The sequence below is a fragment of the Rhagoletis pomonella genome, unplaced genomic scaffold, assembly GCF_013731165.1.
Source record: "Rhagoletis pomonella isolate Grant_MI unplaced genomic scaffold, Rhpom_1.0 Rhpom_scaffold_00010, whole genome shotgun sequence".
Classification (NCBI taxonomy): Eukaryota; Metazoa; Arthropoda; class Insecta; order Diptera; family Tephritidae; genus Rhagoletis; species Rhagoletis pomonella.
This window is the reverse complement of record NW_023458564.1, coordinates 7,962,505-7,984,566: the sequence shown is the minus strand read 5'-3', so window position 1 is coordinate 7,984,566 and position 22,062 is coordinate 7,962,505. Positions and strand designations below refer to the sequence as shown.

Sequence of the window (22,062 nt, the reverse complement as noted above, 5' to 3'; positions counted from 1 at the left end):
GCCGCCTAACTATCGCTTTGTATAAGGATCCTCTCATTTCAAGAATACCTACGAAGGTTGATGTCTTCGCACTTGCTAAATGGACAGACATCTGCTTGGAAGATGATTAGGAAGGTTTCCAAGGGCACTGAAAGCTGCAATCTATTGCCATATACGACTGCTCCAATACCCTCAGGGGTATTTGATCCGTTAGTGCATTGTACTCATCTGGATGTGCACCTTCATAATAGAGGGACTCCAGGTCGCCTTGCTGTATATATCAACCTAAAAGCTTCTTTCGAAAACTACTCCTCTAAACATATCGTCTCTGGTGAACAAAGCTTGTAGGATCTGGGGCCTAGCTTGTCCCACATCTTAGATGTTAAGACCTTACTTTTGCCAAAGCCCTCTCTCGCGAAATATAAGATGTAGTGGCTGGAGTTGATGCAAACATACGCCAAGCGTTGAAACTGCCTTACCGTTGCCAGAATAGTCTTGTACACCTAAGCCACATTGCCACATTGGTTATTATTGATCGTACTATCATGATCTACAGCCACCTTTGGATCCTTGGCATGCATCCCTAGGATTTTCCCGCTAGACGTTTGCACACCATCAATTCCTTTGTAGCCCCGGAGGTGGCCGCCTCAATATCAGTCCACCACAGGAGTTTGGAGTCTAAGGTAAGACTTCATATACTTCATTTCTGTGACGACATTGATCTCGATCCCATACAAGGCTAAGCTCCTCATCTCCTTGAGAATTATCTTCCTGCTGAAAGGGACAATGGTTGCCGAAGAGGGATTAATATTAAGACCATCTGTTTGCTAGATTTAGTCCTTGGAACCTAACAATTTATTACTCAACAGTTAAAAAAATAATACATAGACGCCATATTATAGATACATATGCGCCATATTAAAACACTCCCGCTGGATCCGCCACTGACATACATACATACAAAAATAGGTATGTATGTGTAAATATGAGCACGCTCGGCGGCAATGTCGATCGTAGACGCTAATATACTTATGTACTTCAAACATAGACTCCAATTCAGAATTATTTTACAACTGCAATTGCAATAAATCGCATCGACTTCAAGGCTAGCTAATCTGGAATAAGTAGCCAACATGATTACTATATTTACTAATGCGTAAACCACATGCGCGCCGAATGGAAAATCAATTTTTTTTTTTAATTTTCGAAACCAATGAAGCATTACATAGCGAACAGAAAAGAGGACAAGGTTAGTTATAATAAAAAATTACATGGAAAAGAATTTGATGGGATTTCAGTGAGGGGCTATATGTTATAACTAACATTAACACTTTGCGTAAAAATTAACGATATCGGATGCTATTGTTGAAATAATACTTAGACGTGTGTACAAGTATACTAATCAGAGGAGTGTTTATTCTAGGTATCAACAAGTATACAATCACTATTATTTAAATTAATCATAAAGATCACTCTGCCAATATTTCAATGTAATTGAGACTATGTTCTTAACACTTTTTGGAAGTATTTGTAGGTCGAAAATCGATGACGCTAACGATATTGATATATCTATCACTTATTACGTGTACTAATATATCGATAAATATAGACATCGAAAACGATATCGATAAATTTGTATATCGATAATACCATTAGTGATATGCATAAACTTGTTTACAGCAATGGATTAACGATATCAACAAAAATATCGGTGATCAAATAGATAGTTACATTGACAGTAAGATCTATCATATTTTTCCTCGGGAAGGAACTAGGTATTTTGCTAACGTTTCAACAAGAGATCTTCTTTCGCACTTTTACCTGAATTCCTGAACGATATCGATACTAATATTTATCAAATATGTATTTTACATTATATTTATCGTTATATTTATGTATCGACTACATTATAGGTACATACATGCATACATACATTTCATCATTTCATTATCGCTTCATTTAGTATAATTATTATTAGGGCTCGGAATCTGATGCACTAAAAAATCGAAAATATGCGCTATAAACAAATAAAATATGCAATTAAAAATATTTTCCTAATATAAATAACACATGACTTTAACAAGAAAATAGCGAAAACAATTTACTTCAAAATACAAAGCATATTATGTATAAAATTAGTTTATAATCAAGCAGACAGTTACAATCTTGTGTAAATAGAAACATTGATAGTTTAATAGTGGTTCAGTTGAATGATTGGTTGATTTAAGTGGATTGTCACTGGTGACTTGGTGACAAGTAATTAGCAAGTTTGCCATTTTGATTCCACAACTCGTACAACCTATAGTCATTTGGCGGATTTGAGGAATTTCGGTACGTCATACAGAGAGAGGCAGCTGCACTCTAAAACATTCTGCAGGAATGGCTTGCCGAGTGTCTTAAGCCTCATCCTTTCGAGGGCTGGACACTCGCACAGAAGAGTCAGGACCATTGCAATTGCGACAGAACCTGTTGTTGTACCCCAACGGGCCAGTACCCTGTGTACACTGCAGTAAGTTTGTAGGTATCTTCTTTGCTAATTCCTAAGAAAGCTTTGGTTTTAAGTGGGTCGTAGGACACCTCTGCTTGGTCTTCAAGTGATAAATTTCGGTAATTTTTGCGTGGGACACATTCAGTGCGGTACCGCACATTGCTAGTTCGTCCGCTGCCCCGTTTCCGTAAATGTCCCTATGTCCCGGGACCCATATTCGGATAATTTTGTATTAGACAGCTCTCTCCTACAGTACTCCACTAATTGAAATCTAACAGAGGTAGATGATAGTGCCTTAAAATTTCTTGAGTATCCAAGGAGTTATTCACATAAATATTTGGGGAAAAAGTAAAGGTATTTTTTTTTGTCAAGAGATTTCGCTCTAAATTTAAATGGTAGTAAATCAAAAAAAAAAAACAATATGCAAAAACATATGCATTTATTGTAAAATATACTAAAATATGCACAATAAATATGCAGAAACAGTTATTTTTTGCAAGATTTGTAAAACCATGCATTTGCTGCAAAATATGCACTAACGATTGAATGCCATTTTAAAGGAAAATAACCGTTAAATTCAAAATTTTTATTTTTGGATCATTGCAAACTCGTTACTTTTTATTTTCAACCAAAATAACCGTTAAATTGGAATTTTTATTTCTTCGGTCAAATTTAATTGTTCTTTTTTATTTTTTTTTAACAAAATTGATAATTTTGAATTTTTATTTTTTTTTGTTTGATCGAAAAAATAAAAGTAAAAAGTAACGATCAAAAATTTGTCGGAAAAATAAAAATCCAACAAGCGAGTGATCTGGATCGAAAAAATGAAAATCATAAAATAACGGTTAAATTATGATTTTTATTATAAATATCATAACCGTTACCGTCCCTGATGCATAACTTTATTGCTGCTAATATTATATTATATCGATGTGATCGAAATTTTCTTACTGATAAATGACTTTATAAACCAAACCAAATCAAAAACATTTAATTTCCTATTAGAACTAAATTCTTAATATAAATGTACAACAACTTCTGTAACATATGTAAGCATATTACTAATTTTAAATATTTTCCTACTCTTCTCATTCCAGCTGTTCGTTATGGTCGCGTACCGAAGCGTTCACGTGAGCTAAATGGCACACCTTCGTCTACGGATGATCCGAATGTCATTGTGCGTGTGAGTACACCGAATACACCGCAAACGCCACAAATGTGTTCAGTCGCCTCGTCACCCTCGGAATTGGGCTGTACGGGCCAAAGTAGTGTCGCTAACACAGCCAACACACCCGGACCGGGTGGCGTTGGTGGTATGGGTGTGGGTGTTAATATGAGTGTCAGTGTTGGTGCCGGCGGTGCTGGCAGTATGATGGGACAATGCGGCAATGTTAACGTTAATGTCAGCGGTATGAATGTAGTTGGTGGCGGTGGAAATATGAGCATTACGAATGCTGATAATAGCGGTTGTGGTGTTGTCGATATGCAAGGAACAACCGCTGAACTGACCGTTTATGATGTGATTATGTGCGTCTCACAGGCGCATCGTATGCACTGCTCATATACGGAGGAGCAGACACGCGAACTGATGCGGCGACCAGTGGCGGTGCCGCAAAATGGAGTAAGTAGTTACATATGTATGTACACATGTACATAGGTATTTAGAAAAACTCTAAATTTTTTTCTAAATATATTTACATACATTTAAATTGTAACATTTTGTTCTTCGATTTTCATTTTTAGATTGCCACTTCAGTATCGGAAACAATGGAATTTCAGAAGATTTGGCTGTGGCAACAGTATGCGGCGCGCGTTACACCCGGCGTTCAACGCATCGTCGAATTCGCGAAACGTGTGCCCGGCTTCTGTGATTTCACACAAGACGACCAGCTGATACTCATCAAATTGGGCTTCTTCGAGGTGTGGCTCAGCCATGTGGCACGCATGATAAATGACGCAACATTGACATTCGATGATGGCACTTATCTGACACGACAACAACTCGAAATTCTCTATGATGTAAGTAAAAAAAATTGCATAACTAGTTACTTATTCCATCGACGGTCAGGCTGCGATAGAGGCGCTACTATCGCACACCACTTCCTTAAGAAGTGTGACGGAATGCAGGGCAGCTCTGGATATACTACATACTTGTACTGACGCACATCTGTACTGAGTTTCGGGGCACACCGGCCGTGGCATCTCGGTCAACGATGAGGCCGACAGGCTTCGCCAAATAAGGCGCCCTGCCCTGCCCCTGCTGATGGAAGTACTGATGTCCCTCCAAGCTCACGAGGTTTCTCCTTTTCCTCAAGAAGGAGGACGCTAGGCTCCTGGTGTGTGTTCTAACAGGACATTTCAAGCTGGCCCCTACCAATGATAAGACTTGTAGGGGTTTCAGAACCAGTTTGAACACCGATAATAGTGTCAGCATCGAAATCCAACGCAGAATCACTCATGCCAAAAGTGCTACATTGGACTAAGGAGTCAAGTCCTCTGTCGAAGTATTAAAACCACACTCTATAAGTCACTCAGCATGCCCGTGCTGGTATGTGGCGCAGAAGCTCTTGGAGTATTCGAGAGAAAGATTTTGCGAAAGATTTACGGGCCTTTCCGCATTGGCAACGGCGAGTACTGCAGACGATGCAGTTAATTAAAATACAGCGCTTCCGCTGGCTTGGCCATGTCGTTTGACTGGACACTGACGCTCCAGTCCTGAACCTGCTGGTGGTAGCAGAGGAAGTGAGAGGCCCCCACTTTAATGAAGAGACCAAATGGAGAAGAACAGAAGAGGAAAGACTGGCAGGCTTTGTTGAACTCGGCCAAAGTGGCTTAGGCGGTTACATCTCAAAACTATAAGAAAAACATGCAGAACGAAAGATGAGAAAGTCGGGCATATCCTCTGCGAGTGTCCTTCCCTTAGCAGACAGAGGATTAGTCTCCTGGGAACCTGGATACAGGAAGGTGTTCCAGTTTGCTAAGAGGACTGCGATGTCCTTCAAGCATTTCCCCCGGTACTCAGTGATTAGCTGTCTAATGTGGTCGTAGTTTATCTGGTAATGCTATGCCCACAAAGTCTTCATAAATATGGAAAGAAACGAATTATGGTCAGCCGTGGAGCCCACACATATCACCAAGACCTTTTGAGCCCCGGCTTACTAATGGAATTATGAAATTGCAGAGTTACGAAAATGGGCAGCTGACAACAGGCTGCGAATTCTCAGCGAACAGTGTAGATAGAGAGCTAAAGATAATAACTACTCAAGCCAGAATCGCTGACTCTAAATCACCGGGATGAGACGGAATTCTTCTAAGGCATGTAAAGGACAAAGCCTCGGAAACCAATCTGGCTTTCGTAAGTCTAGGTTGACCAATAAACGCACTTCTAAGAGTGACAGGTTGTCCTTCTTGATATGCAGTTACAGTTGTGAAACTAAGTATACCAACTTCAACTCTACATCTGCGCTAACGAAATCTGGATAACGTGAGCAACCCATGTTCGAGATGCGGTAGCCTTGTTTCACTAGAAGGTGCGGCTACAAATGGCTGGCAGTCTTGGAGCAAGCGACTCTTGATATAAATTACACATAAAACCCCAAATGGTGCGTGCGGTTTGAGGCCCGTCATGAAAATGCAATTTCCATTGAAAATCAAGGTAACTCCTCGAATGAGACCGCCTTTTCCGGTGACGACCACAGTTATTACCAGCTGAGGAAATGGCGGCCCAGTCTGAGTTAGAAAGTCCAAGTTGTGTTCATTATTGGTGGCAGTTTGCTCATGAAAGAAAACACGCAAATGGACATTAGATTTTTATGGGTAAATCTAAAATATCAGAAATGTCTATAATCGAAACTGGTCAGGAAAAGTGTGGCTGCTCTCTCAGTCCCTTCCGTTTACTTCCAAAGCAGCCTGATTGGATATTAGAGCACAGAGGCATCGAAAAAATTACATGGCTGATAGATTTACCAGAGAATATATAGGAGTCACTGTACCAACCTGTGGACTGCTAGTATAGAAATGGGTTTTGAGTCTCCTTAGCGAGCGCTGCGCGAAAGCTCCGACTTGCAAAGTCCTCCTGGTGATTAAAGGCGCTTCTCAAACTAGCCAAGCGAGGATGTCGAAGTGGAACTACTTCTCAGCTGCTGTGCTTTCGTATGGCTAAAGTTTAAATACCTAAGCTCATATTTTATTAAACCTTCCACGGAACTGCGAACTGCCTGCAGAACTTCATGTAAATATATCACGTCCAGTTCACGTTCTCTGAAATGCTTTCATCTAACCTAACCCTGACTTAACCCAATCTAAAACCTCAGGCGAAAGACAACTTAAGGAATGGAGCTATATTCATCGCGCAGTCACTATGAAATACATACAAGCTCAATCACGATATATCAAAACCGGGGTTTCTTCTCGCAAAATGCTAATAGAGTGCTTAGACAAGCGGATGATAAATACAAAGCTGGACACGCAGCCCAAATCTTGACATAGCGTAATCTTACGTTAGCAAATACTGTGACTTCAACTACTATCTGGCTCCATCCTTATACGATCACGGAAATTTCAAAAAATATTACTAACCGTAGGCGAGGAAATTATCCTTCTTATTGTTTGGTGATGGGCTCTGTGTGGGCACAATAGACCTAAGGTCGCAGTGTACATGTAATCTAACAAATCTATCTATCTATCTAGCCACTGGGCCCTCGTCTTGTCTAGACAATTCGTGAGCAATTTAGTTCTGTGAAACGTCAGCCAAAAACAGCATATTCAGAATATATTCCTTATGGTCCGGAAGAGTAAGCTGGCCTTTTCTGATTAGTTTCAAAATAGCTAAATACTTTTTTAGACTTCAACAGGCCTGTTTGGTTATTCTTATTCTATAAATCGAGTTTTTTCGGTAATTGCTATTCTATGGTGGTCCTTGGTATACCTACCGCACCCATTTCTAAAAGATGTTGGTGGTCGTACATTCCCATGCCAATTCGTCAGTTTGCAACTACGCTCATAATCCAGGTGTCCAAACACCCTTCAGGATTGAATTCTACAATGCTGGGCTAGAATGCCAGAGAACTCTGCAAGTTATTAAAATAAACATCAAATTTACAGGCATCTATACATATAATAAAATTGTAACAGGCCGATGTTTGTGAACAAAAGATATTAAAGGAAAATTAATATGGGGATCTTTATTAGAGCAAGAATCAAGAATTTTTACAATTTTTGTCAGTCTGTCTGTATGTTTGCACGCGCATCCCTTGAAAACTAATGCATAGAATTGAATTCAGTTTTCACTGATGTATTTCTAGAAGTCTAACTTAAAATATAGAAATAAAAAGTTGAGAGTTTCCACCTGTTTGATAACTGCAGTTTAAGTAAATTGATAAGATAAAGTAAATATTCCAATATGGCTGTTAAAAGAAAGAGGTTTGAGAAGACTTACATCCGAAAACTTTTTTGTGGAAAGTTGCCACCTGTTTGAAAATTTTAATTTAATTAATAGGATAAATTGAATATTGCAATATGGGTATCAAACTGAAGATGTTTAGGAAAGTTTACTGCCGAAAATATTTTTGAGGAGCGTTGCCATTTGTTAGAAAAAATGTATTCAGATAAATTGATAAAATAAATGATGAAATTAATACAATACGGGTATCGAAAAACACAAAAAAACTTTTAAGGCGCAGTGAAGCACGCTGGGTATTTGCTAGTTTCTTATAAAATAAATTGTTCAACATACTAATTCAAACATTTTTTTATTTTCAGAATGACTTCGTCATCTCGCTGGTGAATTTCGCCAACACTCTCAACAGTTACGGCCTAAGCGATACCGAAATTGGCCTCTTCTCTGCCATGGTATTGCTCGCCTCCGATCGCTCCGGCCTCGCTGAACCGAAAGTGATTTCAAGATCGCGCGAACGCGTAGCCGAAGCGTTACGTGTCCAATTGGTGCGTTCACGTGCCGGTTCCACACAAGCGCTACAACTCATGCCGGCACTGGAGGCTAAAATACCCGAATTGCGTTCGTTGGGCGCCAAACATTTTTCACATTTAGACTGGCTGCGAATGAATTGGACTAAACTGCGATTGCCACCACTGTTTGCGGAAATTTTCGACATACCCAAAACAGAAGATGATCTGTGAAGGAATCAACAACGGCGATGCGATGCAGCGTAAGCGCGAAACATTACTCAAAGAGTGGAAAATGCATTGGAAGGGGAAAGAAGTGCCGCAAAAGACGATAGAGTGTGGAAACTGGGAAATGAGTTAAGTTAAGCGACGTAGGGTAGAGGAGAAGAGGGAGGGGAACTTTCGTGTGGCAACTGTGCAAAATGTGAAAGTCTTAAACAGGCAACCAGTGAGCAAGCAAAGATTTTTTGAATCTACATTATAAAAAAAAACCTAAACAAAATATACCGTATGTTTTCTAAACTTAGCGTGAGTAGTTTGTAAGCAAAAATTAAAAAGAAAAACAAAACTTTAACTAATTTATATAGCAGAAATTTGGAGGAAATTTAAGTGAAAAATTTTAGTTTTGATTTTATATTCTCTAAGTGATCGTGGAGCGATTACAAACGTTTGTAGTTAGAGTGCTGAGTTTTTTTTTTCTTTTTGAGCTATAAAATTTATTTTCTAGAAACTCTAATAAATGTGTTTATGGAAACTAGATACCAGTTTTAACTAAGCATACTTACAAGCATATGTAATTTTAATGAAGTGAAAAAATACATACATACATAAATATATAAATATCATGTGATCATGCCACAGACAGATGTAACATTGCAATATCAGAAAGTGAAATCTTGATAACACATAAATGTAGTAGTACTTTTAGGCAAAATAAAAAATTTAAACATATATAAATTCAGCGCTAGAAATGGCATAAAATTCAAAATTATAACATATTGGTGAATAATTACATGCATACATATACGTATGTATGTATGTGCATTAAAATTAACGGTATCATTATAAAATGTGGCACAAAAAACTATAAATCTACTAAACACAAACGCCACGCCCTAAACCAATCAAATTTACGCGTTCTAAGCAATGCCACAACACTGCAAATACACTGAGAAAAATCATTTTAACGAATGTTATGCAATATTTTGATTTTAACAAACTACATACATACATAATTAAGCCTAAAGTAGCAATTTAAATGGATGAAATTACAAATATTTACATACACACATATAGCATATACGAAGTAATTATAAAAAATTTGTTATTTGCTAAAAACTTTTATGAGCCAAGGAAATTTACTTTCAGTTTTTTTAAGCAACAGTAATATGTTTTCTTTTTTTAAGAACTTGCTTAGCAGCCAATTTTACGCTAACAAAATAATAAAATTTTATGTGGCATTAATCAGCGATTCAAAAATTTAATAAAGAAAAAATCATGGAAAACTGAAATTATTAGCGAATAGTGAAAAAAGTTACATCTCTAAATCTCAATTGTTAAAAATGTTACACTTAAGTTAAAAGCATACATACATACATATACGATATATGGTATAGTAATAATAATAATAAACATACATAAGTACATATTAGTATCCATAGTAACCATCTCCACTCCAATTGAAAAAAAAAATCGTATCGAACAAAATAAAATAGAAATTATGTAAATGTAAATAAGAATACCAATAGGAAGTCTATAAAATATGATTTATATATTTAAATTTTGCTTTACAAAATTCTATAAACTAACACCGAAATAAAATTTAGCTATCCAAATAAAAAAAAAATGGTTGACTTGCATATAACACTTACGCTAAACAAAAGCGTCTTACAAATAACAAGCAGAACCTATTTAAAAGAAATTTTAAAAAGTAAGCCCTAAAAGTTTCGCTTAGGCGGTTTTCTAAAATACATACATACATACTAAAAAAAAAAACAATCTTTCCGTACCATTGTAGCTATTCTAAAATTTATTAAAACTTTTTTGTTTCATGTCTAGCCTGTTGGCTTTAAACTCGTTTAATTTGTTGTCGGAAATTTGCAATTTAGCAGTAAGTTAATCAGCACTTCCAAAGCAACTAAATCATTCATACGACCATTGAAAAGCAGTTTTTTGCAACAAAATAAAAACCTAACAAGCTACTAACTAATGGTCCACCATCATCACATACAACTCGCAGAATATTTATTTCATTGCGTCTCATCAAAAAAGTTTAAAGTTTAGCGTTAAAATATTTTTAACACTTTCCTAAATCTAATTAAACCAAACTGAAGGTTTCACCTCAACTCAATTAACACCTAAACCTATGTTTAACTGCATACATATATACATACATGCAAATGGAAGTGTAGGTATGTATGTACGCACACATATACGACATATTTATATGTACATGCGTTCGACACTTTGGGGCATCAGCTACCACTAAGTTGAGGTTTTACTTTCGAAATCTTCCAAAATAAAGAATGCGCTGACTTTCATACTGACTTAGCCTTACTAAACTATGTACATATACTATGTTTACAATTAAAAAAAAAAATCTAAAATATTTATTAAGTACCATTGTGAGCATTGTATTTCACTCATTCAAAATATGTATGTACATCAATGCTTTCGCATGCATAGATACATATTTTAACATTTTATAAATAAACATTCATTCAACCATATATATACATACATACATACATTCATAGGTTCATATGTTCATATGTGCATCCAAAATACAAATTTAAATATACCGCTTTCGTCCTTCTCATTGAAATATATGTGTGTAAATGTATAAGTTTCCTGTTTTTTTTTGTAATTTGTTTATATACAATATAAAAGTTTGTATACATAAGCATCTACATATGTATTTTTTATTGATATTGCATTAAGGCCTGAGTATATGTATATTGTAAGTGGCAATCACAGCAACAACACTGCGCATTAATTATTATTTTGTTTGTATTGAATATTTTTTATACATACATGCATACGTATATCATATAATAGCTGCATAAAAACAACAATATTTTACTTTTGAAATTTGAGCATTCAAGTAAAAAAGAAAAAACTAAATAAAAAGCAAACGACTACAAACCATTATTAGTTATGTAGATATACATACATTTTTTTTCTAAATAAAACTTCAACTTTTATTACATAAACAAGGATTTTGTTATGTTTTATTTTATCATAAAAATTTAACTCAATAAATTAAATTTATCATCTGAAATTTATTTTGTTTTGCAGTGCTAAGGAAAATTAGAGGAAAGTTAAGTACAGAAATGTCAAAAAAAAATTGTTTAGGGCTATTTTCCCTATTTCAGCATATTATTTGACATTGAATTTTTCTTAGGATATTTAACTAAATCTTAGCTGCTATGACGTATGAAGTTTTTAGCAGATTAAACCAGTTTTTTTTTCATGAAATCAATCTCGCAATCGCTCAAGGCGAATTTCGTTTATGTAAATACATATGTATGTATATCACTGTTTTGCTAGAATTTCTCACATATAAAGAAATTGTATAAGTATGAACACGTTATAACTGCAATTGTGATCGAATAGCTGTAAAATGCAAGCATGCACCGGCCGGCTATTAAAAAGCTTGCAATTTTACTGTGCGCGTAATTTGCACTTTTTAAGTGGCAAATTTTGCGAAAATTAAAACAAAAAACGTGCTAGTAGTGTACATTTGAACATTCAAGTAAAAATTATATATTCGTAGTGTAAAAATAATAGTCTAAAATAATAGTATGAATTCAACTACTTAATGGCCGTATATCGAGAAATAGTGTATTTTTCTCATTTCAATGCTTAAAATCGGAAAATTGTTCGAAATACATATGTATATTCAAGTTAAAGCAGTATTCCTTTGTTTTTACGAAAATACACCAACATCGATAGCCTCCGATAACCGCATGAAATAACCTCAAATAGAACTGTCGCAAAATTGTATTGGATTCGACTCGTTTCCGGTTGTGCGTGTGAATGATGCAGTACTCCATAAACTTACACGTTTTACACGAACTTGCAGGAAATTACAGGAAAAATGATCCCGCCCTCTAAATTCCTCCAAAATCCTGTTATTGAGAACGATTTTTGGAGAGTTGTGTAGAGAAGAAGTTGCAAGATTTTAACCGAACTTTTTCTCTAGTAAAATCATGAAAAGTGTCAAGCGATCACTGGTTGACTTTTTTACAGGAAAAATGCTTTTTTTTCGTTCCCATACTTTTTGTTGTTACTCACTTTTTACTCTCACTTCAGTGATTTTGCTGTTTGACATTTTTACAGGATTTTACACGAAAAGTATTGGATCAGAGCTAACGTAAATAAAAGTGTCAGGTGGAAATTTTAATAAACAAAAGGTTTTAAATGAAATAATTTGTCAATTTGTTATTTAGAAGTCATCGTTCTCCACTCCAAAATATCCATACCACATTGGCAAGCAGATTCTTGAAATATGTCCATAACAACATATCTACATAAACGAGCGAGGCATCCAAATACGTACGTACTTATAGAGTTTTATTTTCTCGAAATTCTGCCCTGCGCTAGGGCTGCCACGTTTTCGTATTCTTCTCTCAGCATCATCACATTCATATTGCGTGCTCTTTCTTTAAAATGTTGCCATATAAGAAGGTAACATTTTTCGAGAAAAGAAAACGCCTTTAGTTATTTAAGTCACTTTGCATTTCATTTTTCTGTTATCATTATAATACCCATTGCTTGGAGTATTTTTTCTTAAATAACGTACTCTCATCTGTACACAGGGTCTAGATAAATAGGTATGCGCATGCATACATTATTCTAAAACTAAACCTCTCACCCGACATATTTTAATCTCTTTGCCGTAAACCAACGCTTCTAGATACCTCTTTTGATTCTACATAAATATTTCAAACGTTTTCTTTATTTAAGTCATTGAAATTCATATGTATAATGTACATCATTAGGGTGCGTATGAAAAAGTAAAGTCGGAATTTTTATGCTCTCACCCCCTAGGATTGTTCTATACCGAAATCAAAAAATATTTAGAGGTCGCTCAAAGCGGTTAAAGTTTTCCATGTATTTTTTATGGGGAAAAAACAATGGAAATGGTATAGAATCCTTAAAAATCAATAATTTTCTATCGGAGAACTCTGTTTATCTGCAGGAGATTCCCAATAATAATACTCAAATGTTTATTCAACCATTTTTTCATTGCAACTATTATTTATAGGTCCGCCAAAAACCCACGAAAACCTCGAAAAATGCAATGGGGGGACCAATAAAAATCGTTAGTATTAAAAATGGCTAAATAAACAATTGGGTATTATTATTGAAAGTCTCCTGCAGAGAACCAGAGTTTTCCGATCGAAAACTATTGATTTCCAAGAATTCTACGAAAAGTTGTTTTTTCCCATATAAAAATACATGGAAAACTTTGAGCGCTTTGAGCGGCCTCTAAATATTTTTGGGTTTCAAAAAAAAAAAAAAAATGGGGGTCTACTTTTTTCGATATAGAACAATCATAGGGGGTGAAGGCATTACAATTCCGACTTTACTGTTTTTGGACCACCGTAATGTACATACATGCGCTGCTTGCGGCCGACTGCAAACTTTTCACTTGAAATTGATACAAATGTGTGAGGAGTGCTAAAAATTAAAAAACAATATAAAATCTTGCCCTTATTTAAGAAATTCACATGAGACATTCGATTCTTGAGTTCTGTTACATCATTAATCAATAAGCTTTGTGCGAAAAGCATGGCTTCGCCTCCCTTGGTGATATAATGGCCTCCGTTCTCAAAAATAATAAGCCTCATATCTTCGGAGGCATTAAATAAACGAAGGTTTGAGGCTTATACGAGGCTTGCAAAATTGGCGATAAAGCTTTCAGGCGCTAATAAAACTGTTGTAATTATTTTGCATAGATCTCATTCGCGCTGTTTATGATAAACTGAAAATTATTGGTGAAGATATTGAGGCATATTCATAGTCGAAATGAAGTCGATAGTTGAAATAAAGTCTAAATTTAGTAGCAGCATCTTTGGCACATATTACATTGATAATTATGTGAAAAAGCTGCAACTAGTTTTAGCTTCGTCTTTATTTTGACTATGAATACGCCCCATTGTGTCCAAAAATTGCAAATGTTTGCCAAACTCAACAAATTTAAAATCAGATTTGAATTTAGATGAAAAACCAAATAACCAAGAGTCACTGAAGAGTTTTCTTTGGTAATAAATTCTTTCATCAACGAATTTTCATCGAGGTTTTCTGAATTCAAATTTATTATGTATAATGATGTGACTTCACTTGATAAACTGAACTTATTTCATTTTGCTAATACTAAAATTTTAGAAACTTAGAATTTTATTCCAGACATATTAGATATCTGCAGAAGCTGGCGTTTGCACAAAAGGTACACAGAGACATTTAAGAGACCATTAATTGTTTTTTTATATAAAAATAATAAAAAATATTTGGATGGAAAAATATTACGAATATAAAAAAAAAATTATGCTCGAAAAACATATCGAATATTGGAGGAAGTCAACCCGTGTTTATTTGTTTGAGTCACTGTATACATTAGGCTGGGACAATTTTGTATGGGGGAAAATAAAAGGCATTTGATCGTACTGTAATAGTAATATTATATTGTCTTAATTGTCTAATCCAATAATAATTGGCAACGAAAGATTAATTTGAAACATATCTTTAACCCGCGCAATTGATTCAAAGTTTATGAATTTGGAAAATTAAACTTTGGCTGGTAATATCTAAGGAATGTTATGTACTAGACGATATATCATTATTATTAAATTGAGTATATCACGGTCATATATCATTCTTCAATAAGACTACAAGTTTTCGAGATATTTAGAAAAACTTACAAAAGCGATGACTTTCCCGTACGAGTTTTCAATTCTTCATTACTTTAGTAACCAAGTGAAAATTAAAGAGCTTTGACGAGATTTATTTGAAAGATTTTTAGGTTTTCGGATGTTTATATACTATTTAAAGGACCATGGACTTGGTCACGCAATTTGGTCAGTATCAAAATAGTGGTAAATGAAATTAAATACGAATGTCCAAGATTAGTAATCATTTGATTAGCAAATAGTAGTTTCAAACACCTACATAAGTGCATATGTATATTAACTAAATAAAATTTAGATGAGCAACGTCCATTTTAAGTCCATTTATGTTAGAGATGGGCGCGTGCGTGATTTTTGCTCACATTCACGCAAGCTCACGTTGATGGTTTTGTGAATCACGTGCACTCACGTTCTTTTATATTTTTTTCAATCACGTTCACGCACGCTCACGACGCCTAGTTTTTTAATCGCGCACGCTTCTTCACGGATTTATTTTTATTTTTTTCAAATTGAAACTTTATATGAATAGCATTTCATATAAATAGGCTTTATCGCACAAGCATGAACGCACCCACTGGGAAAATAGGTACGAGGTAAGCCATGTTTTCTTCAGTTTTTAGTACCAAAATTGTCATCATGGCCAATGTGATCTACTAGTAAAGCACAAAATGAACACCTCCGACGACACATTACATTGTCAGTTGCAAAATAACGTGCAGCCGAAGGGCACTACCTTACCAGCAACTTACACTTCACCCGGCGATCCTTACCACTTCACTGACGAATCTCTCTTACTTTAACAAAGACGTGGCCGCTTTATGTAAGTAGGAATTTAGAATGTACATTTGGTATCAGACATACTTCTGAGCCGCTTTACAAATTAAGTTACGTGTAACTTCGGCTACACGTTATTTTACAACTGACAACGTAATTTGTCGTCGGAGCTCTTCATTTTGTGCTTTACTAGTAGATGACATTGGCCACGATGACAATTTTGGTACTAAAAACTGAAAGAAAACATGGCTTACCTCGTAAGGTGTTTACCTATTTTCCCAGTGGGCACTATTACTTTTTTTTTACAAATTTCATAGAAAATAATTCTCATTATTATTCATTTAATGTACTTTTAAAATGACATTATCTCATATTTTTCTTCAAAAACAATATTTCGTCAAGGTTTTTCGAGGTGCCTGACACAGAAAAAACTCTTTCAATAGTTGATGAGCTAGCCGGTATGTTTAAAATTTGCCTTGAAAGGCTAATTTTTTTCAAAACCTAAGGAACATTTCTGCATCAAAAAGAAAATTTTTAAACAAATTTCGCTTACATACTTTTGGCGGTTAGGCTCTATATATGAAAATTACGTGATTGACGGAAATCCAACTCACGCACGCTCACGCCAGCAAAAATTTCAGTCACGCACGGTCACGGAAGCTACGTGATTTGTCTATGAAAACCGCTCACGGAAACGCGTGAAAAACCGTGACACGACATGTCACGTAGAAAATCTTGAAAATTGGAGCGGAATGGTTTCATTAGTAACCGAAGCAACACATCTGTCGCGGTTTTTAAATTTTTCCGTAATAGTTTGCTTATATTTCGAAGTTATTATTCACACAATTTAACAGAAATTTTTGTCGATTTTTTTTCTTGACAAATATTATCCGATCGGTAGGTAATAATTACCAAACTGAAGGCGAGACTTACTGTTACTGATTTATGATAACAATATGATAAAACACGTTCAGATTAAAACAAAATTATTTAAAAATGAAAATGTTGAACAAAAATTTCTGTGCACTTCATTTAAACGCAATTTTTGTATTGCATGCATAATAATAATAAGTAAACTAATTAGTGTTTGTCCCATTTTTGCTAGTTCGGTGTTTCCATATTCATTTGCATAAATGAAATTTTTCCACGGTGATGCAAAATAAAGGTTTTCGTATTATAGCTGCCAAAATTGTTTCCAAATTTGCAAAAATTTACAAAGTATAGCTAATATGAAAAACAGATTAGTATACATATTTGGAACCGGCGATCTAAATACACCCCAGAAATATGAGTGCTGTTCTTTACATCTTTTAACTAAAGACCAGTGCAATTACCAACAGAACAATTAAAATTTGGTTGAAAACCAGATAAGTTTGAGAATGACCTTAAATTAAAAGGCTGCCAGAGATGATATTTGACTTTTTTGTTGGCGTTTACCGATTCATTATCTTATGTTGTCCACCAAAACTTTTTGCTGAACCCTGAATTTTTACCAGGAATCCGTCTTATTCGACCAGTGTGCTTTGTGAAGCTTGAGGGCCGAAGCGCGGGCTCTTGCAATTAAAATAAACGGTTAATACTTTACAGGCTTGTTGCTGACGTCATGATATAATATATTTTCACTATTACCAAAGGATTTGATAAAAATTAAATTTTCGACCCGCCCTAATATACATATACTCCTAAATAATTTTATAAGATTGGGTTTGTTTTCATCACGGATACACAATATAAATACATGCATATATTAATTATTGCAAATATTTTTTCCTTTCTGTTCGTATTATGGTAGAAAAAATCGTACTTAAATTCACCGTTTGCTCCATTACATTCACTGCAGTCTTTCACTCACGTTCTCTAATTTTATTACGTACTTGTACAAAAACAAAAATTAAGATTTTATATAAAAACTACGTGATTTTAGAACTTTAGCAAGAACATTTTTTAAACACAAATAAAATAAATTTTTTACTTAAAATAAATTTACATTTATACAGTATGATTACGAATACAAATTGTATACCGTTGAATAGAGAACATTTGAAATTATACTAATACATACATTTATTAAAAAATACTTAAGTAAAAGTGTCAAATTTTGCAATTTTTTATGAAAATTTCATGAAATACTACTTAATGTGAAAAAAGCACACACAAGTAGAAATATAGAAAAGAGCGCGTAGAAGAAATTAGTAAGATTAGTATATGTACATACATATGAACATGGCTTTAGATTATTTATATATTAGCCACACACTTTTTCCATGTAGAATAACCAAATTTATTTTGCATATGTAAGTTAATGTCCATACATACATACATATGTATGTACTCTTGTCGCAAAGGTATGTAAGGTATGCGTAACATATCCATAAGCCAATAAACAGAGATATAAATCACTTATCTCACCTATATATGTGCATATGTATGTATGTCAATACAATAGAGGCCATACATCAATTACAACTGAATAACAATTTAAATTAAAGATCTTGCTCTTCTTCCTCCAAAAATGCTAACACGCATTAAAAACTACTCTAGTTAACTTAACTAAAGTATCAACATGCCAACTTAATCATAAATTCATAATAATATGTACATACATATGTACTAAATATGCAAAGGTATTTGTAACTGTAAAACTTTTGTTTGCCTTTGCTGTGAAAACATGAGAAATATAATAAAAAGTTTATTTGATTTTAAAGTAATTCTGCTTACTCTTTCACATAGTACTTAAAGGTAGATAACAAGAGTTAAGTGTTACTAATTCATGAATGCATACATATTTACATATTATATACGTTTACAAATAAGAAATTAGGAGTCAAAGCAATTCAAACTACAGATTAAACGAATAATTGCAGCAATAGTAATAAAATAGTGCATGTAGTACATGTGTGTATCTAGATAAAACTTGCAAGATGACAAGAGCGATCTATTGCAAAGAAACATTTTGGGAAAATAATAAGTACATAATGAGAAATTTGCTGATTTTAATGAAGGGCGAAAACTTTGAGGCAGTCGACACATTCCTGTATTTATATTTATTTATTAAAAAAAATAGTCAGATCTTTACATATGTATGTATACCGACGTACTTATATAACTACGAACATGCATAAAATATGATGATAATATAATATGAAGGCGCATACAATATAAATAGAAAAATAAAAATTTCAATTGGTGTTTTATTAAAAACATTTATTTATAATTGAAGGAACTAATGCAACTGCGAATGCTTGCCAATAACTTTTTAAGCCGTTTTGACATTCCTGAGTTATTGAGATTCATATATGTACATCAATTTAAATAGTACACAATTTAACAACTAAATATTTCCTATTTTCAGGTGTGAGAAATGGGCACTAAACGATTTACAAGATACCCAGACTTGCTTACAAATGTTTCATAATTGGTTAATTTGCATGTGCATATTATATACTCTTACAATGGCTTTAACTCAACAAAAAAAAGTAGTTACAAATACGATACGCATTTAAGGAACATTTTATTAACCTCTTTGAGACACTGAAAATTTACTACAACACATATTTGTGGCTTTCACACAATGGAGTACATAATTTACATTTATATTTAGATTTGCATAAAATTTCCACTACCTTTTTTAACAGTTCCTAAAAAAATACTTGGTATACATTCATACGAGTATATAATTTCAAACTTCACAATATTGCTGTTGTTGCACGCAGCCATAAAATATACATCTTTGAGTGATATAAATTCGAGCCCCAACTTAATCATCTCGTGGCTGTGGATAGAACTGTGTTAATTGCTTGGCAAACTCTTGTGCCAATTCCTCACTAGAAGCAGCCAATACACGTCGAGACATGATATCGAATTTATCGCCTGTCGGATCAATGATTACGCCACCTGCTTCAAGCACTAGCAGCTCTCCAGCGCATACATCCCAAGCATGAACGCCAAATTCGAAATTGATATCTGCCGCACCTAGAGCGACCATGCAGAGATTGAGCGCCGCAGCACCCAGCATGCGAATGCTAGCAAAATTAAAGAAAAAAAAAAAACAATTAAGTTAATATGTGCTCATGTATAGTGTGTATGTCTATGGTACATACATACATATTTGTATGTTGATGGCAAGCAAGACGGGAGAATAAGTGACACGTGGAACACTCGTGTTAAGCACTCAATTAAATTTAACCACTTGCAAAAACAAATATGTATGTAGTATAATGAAATTATCTGCATCATACTGGAGATATCCGCTCAACAACATATTTGCGGGTATATTATCTACATACATATCGTCGTTTAAAGTACAAAACCGCGTATCGTCATTCTGCAAAACGGCGTAACTGACATTGGCTGCCAAAAATTGGATTTGCTCACACAAGCTCTTGACTCAATCCTTATCCATTCGTCCTGAAATATACTACCCAGAAATGCGATTGCTCTAGAAAATAATTTCTACAACTTCACATACGCGGTTTTGCATTTTGCTGATGCGCGGTTTTGCATTTTGTTGATACGCGGTTTTACACTTTAAACGACGATATGTATGTCTAAATACATATATAAGTATAAGTATATGTATAAGTAAAAACATTCATACATACCCATGCACCTTGGGTATAATTTTCTGGAAATTCTCGAAAATTATTTTCAGCTTCTCAGTATCACGTGCTGTGCCAAATTCGGTGGTAATCAAAGATTTCCCCAATTCCTTTTGACCGCTCACTTGTATGCGACGTCCATTGAGGAAGGCACCCTGACCGCGGCGTGCAGTGAAACGCTGTTGCAGCATTGGATTGTAAACAATGCCAATTTCGGTGACCTTGTTCACCTTCAAGCCAATTGAAATGCACGAGTGTGGAAAGGAATGTACGAAGTTCATAGTGCCATCTACTGGATCAATAATCCAGGTGGGCGCATCTGTCAGCTTATTCGGTGTTCCACCAGCAGCACTCTCTTCCTCTCCAATGAATCTATAGGCGAGCAAAAAGTGAAAATAAATAATGAAAAACCTTTTTGTTTACCCATTAGCACACTCACTTATGGTCGGGAAATGAATCGAGCAATCCCTGAATAAGCATTTGCTCCACCTCCTTATCGGTGGCTGTGACCAAATCAATATCATTTGCCTTTTCTTCAAACTCTTGACGGGTTTCATTACGCTTAGCCACCAACTATAAGAGATTAAGAACACATCGGTTGTATATACATACATGTCACAATCCTGCCGTAAAGGAGCTTCAAAACGCCCTACACAAACTTACCGCTCCAGCTTTGTCTACCAACTGTGACACAACTTCGTAACATTTATCCAAGTCAACACTGCAATCGCCCATATTTCTAATAATCGTGGTTCTCCAAGCGGTTGTGTGTATAAGTTGCGAGGAAATGGAATTTTCCACCGATAGATAAACGATTTGTTGCGAAGCTATGCGTCTCAGTAGAAAATAGGAACTGCGAATCCAAGCCGTGTTAGTCCGAAAATTACTACCGATTGCTTTAATTATACTTTCACAATACGTCGCGGAAATTATCGGTCAAAAGTTAAAAAATATTTAATTTAATTAAGTAGCAGCAGTCGTCAGTCGAACAAAGCGAATATAGTTTTAACTACGAACCTGCGTAAATGTCTGGTAAATCCAATTGCCACAGCAGGCAAATGCACATATTTCTCTTTCGCCGGATACAAAAAGTAATTATGTACATAAAAAGTTAAAAATACGAGAATGATGTTCAGTGCGATGGCGCGTTGGCAGTGCGATGGCGCGTTGGCAGTGCGTATGAGCAATATTAACGCTGCCACATTAGTGAATTTATTTATTACGTTCAATTCTCAAGAATGATAGAATACAAGATTGCGCCGATCGGAGAGGATTTTTGAGCATAACTTTTGTGTGACGTCACACTGGTGCAATTGCGAGAGAGAAATGCCAAAACGTGAGCAGGAATGGAAGAAGAAGAAAAAATGTTACAAGGAAAACGTAAACAAGTTGCACAAGTGTGACGCCA

At 35.0% G+C, this 22,062-nt stretch overlaps 2 protein-coding genes across 2 annotated transcripts in view; one reads left to right on the top strand and one right to left on the bottom strand.

Moving 5' to 3' along the window:
• LOC118745995 (ecdysone-induced protein 78C-like) overlaps window positions 1–10,265 on the top strand; it is a 242,933-nt gene extending 232,668 nt beyond the window's left edge. Inside the window, exons 4-6 of the mRNA XM_036479708.1 lie at window positions 3,565–4,088; window positions 4,211–4,486; window positions 8,228–10,265. Of these exons, the coding sequence (XP_036335601.1) occupies window positions 3,565–4,088; window positions 4,211–4,486; window positions 8,228–8,605 (1,178 nt within the window). The 3' untranslated portion in view covers window positions 8,606–10,265. The remainder of the gene's footprint in view (window positions 1–3,564; window positions 4,089–4,210; window positions 4,487–8,227) is intronic.
• Window positions 10,266–19,233: 8,968 nt separating this feature from the next.
• Window positions 19,234–21,809, bottom strand: LOC118745990 (inositol monophosphatase 1-like). Its single transcript, XM_036479699.1, has 4 exons — window positions 21,318–21,809; window positions 21,094–21,227; window positions 20,658–21,026; window positions 19,234–20,078 (listed from the first exon to the last, which is right to left on the bottom strand). The coding sequence occupies exons 1-4, from the start codon at window positions 21,387–21,389 to the stop codon at window positions 19,814–19,816; spliced, it is 840 nt and encodes a 279-aa protein (XP_036335592.1). The 5' UTR covers window positions 21,390–21,809; the 3' UTR covers window positions 19,234–19,813.
• Between the last annotated feature and the right edge of the window lie 253 nt (window positions 21,810–22,062).

Coding starts and splice junctions, on each gene's coding strand:
- LOC118745990 (XM_036479699.1), bottom strand. CDS start 21,389: ATGGGCGATTGCAGTGTTGACTTGGATAAATGTTACGAAGTTGTGTCA. Junction 21,027..21,093: donor GATTCATTTCCCGACCATAA/GTGAGTGTGCTA, acceptor GCTCGCCTATAG/ATTCATTGGAGAGGAAGAGA. Junction 20,079..20,657: donor ATTATACCCAAGGTGCATGG/GTATGTATGAAT, acceptor TAATTTTGCTAG/CATTCGCATGCTGGGTGCTG.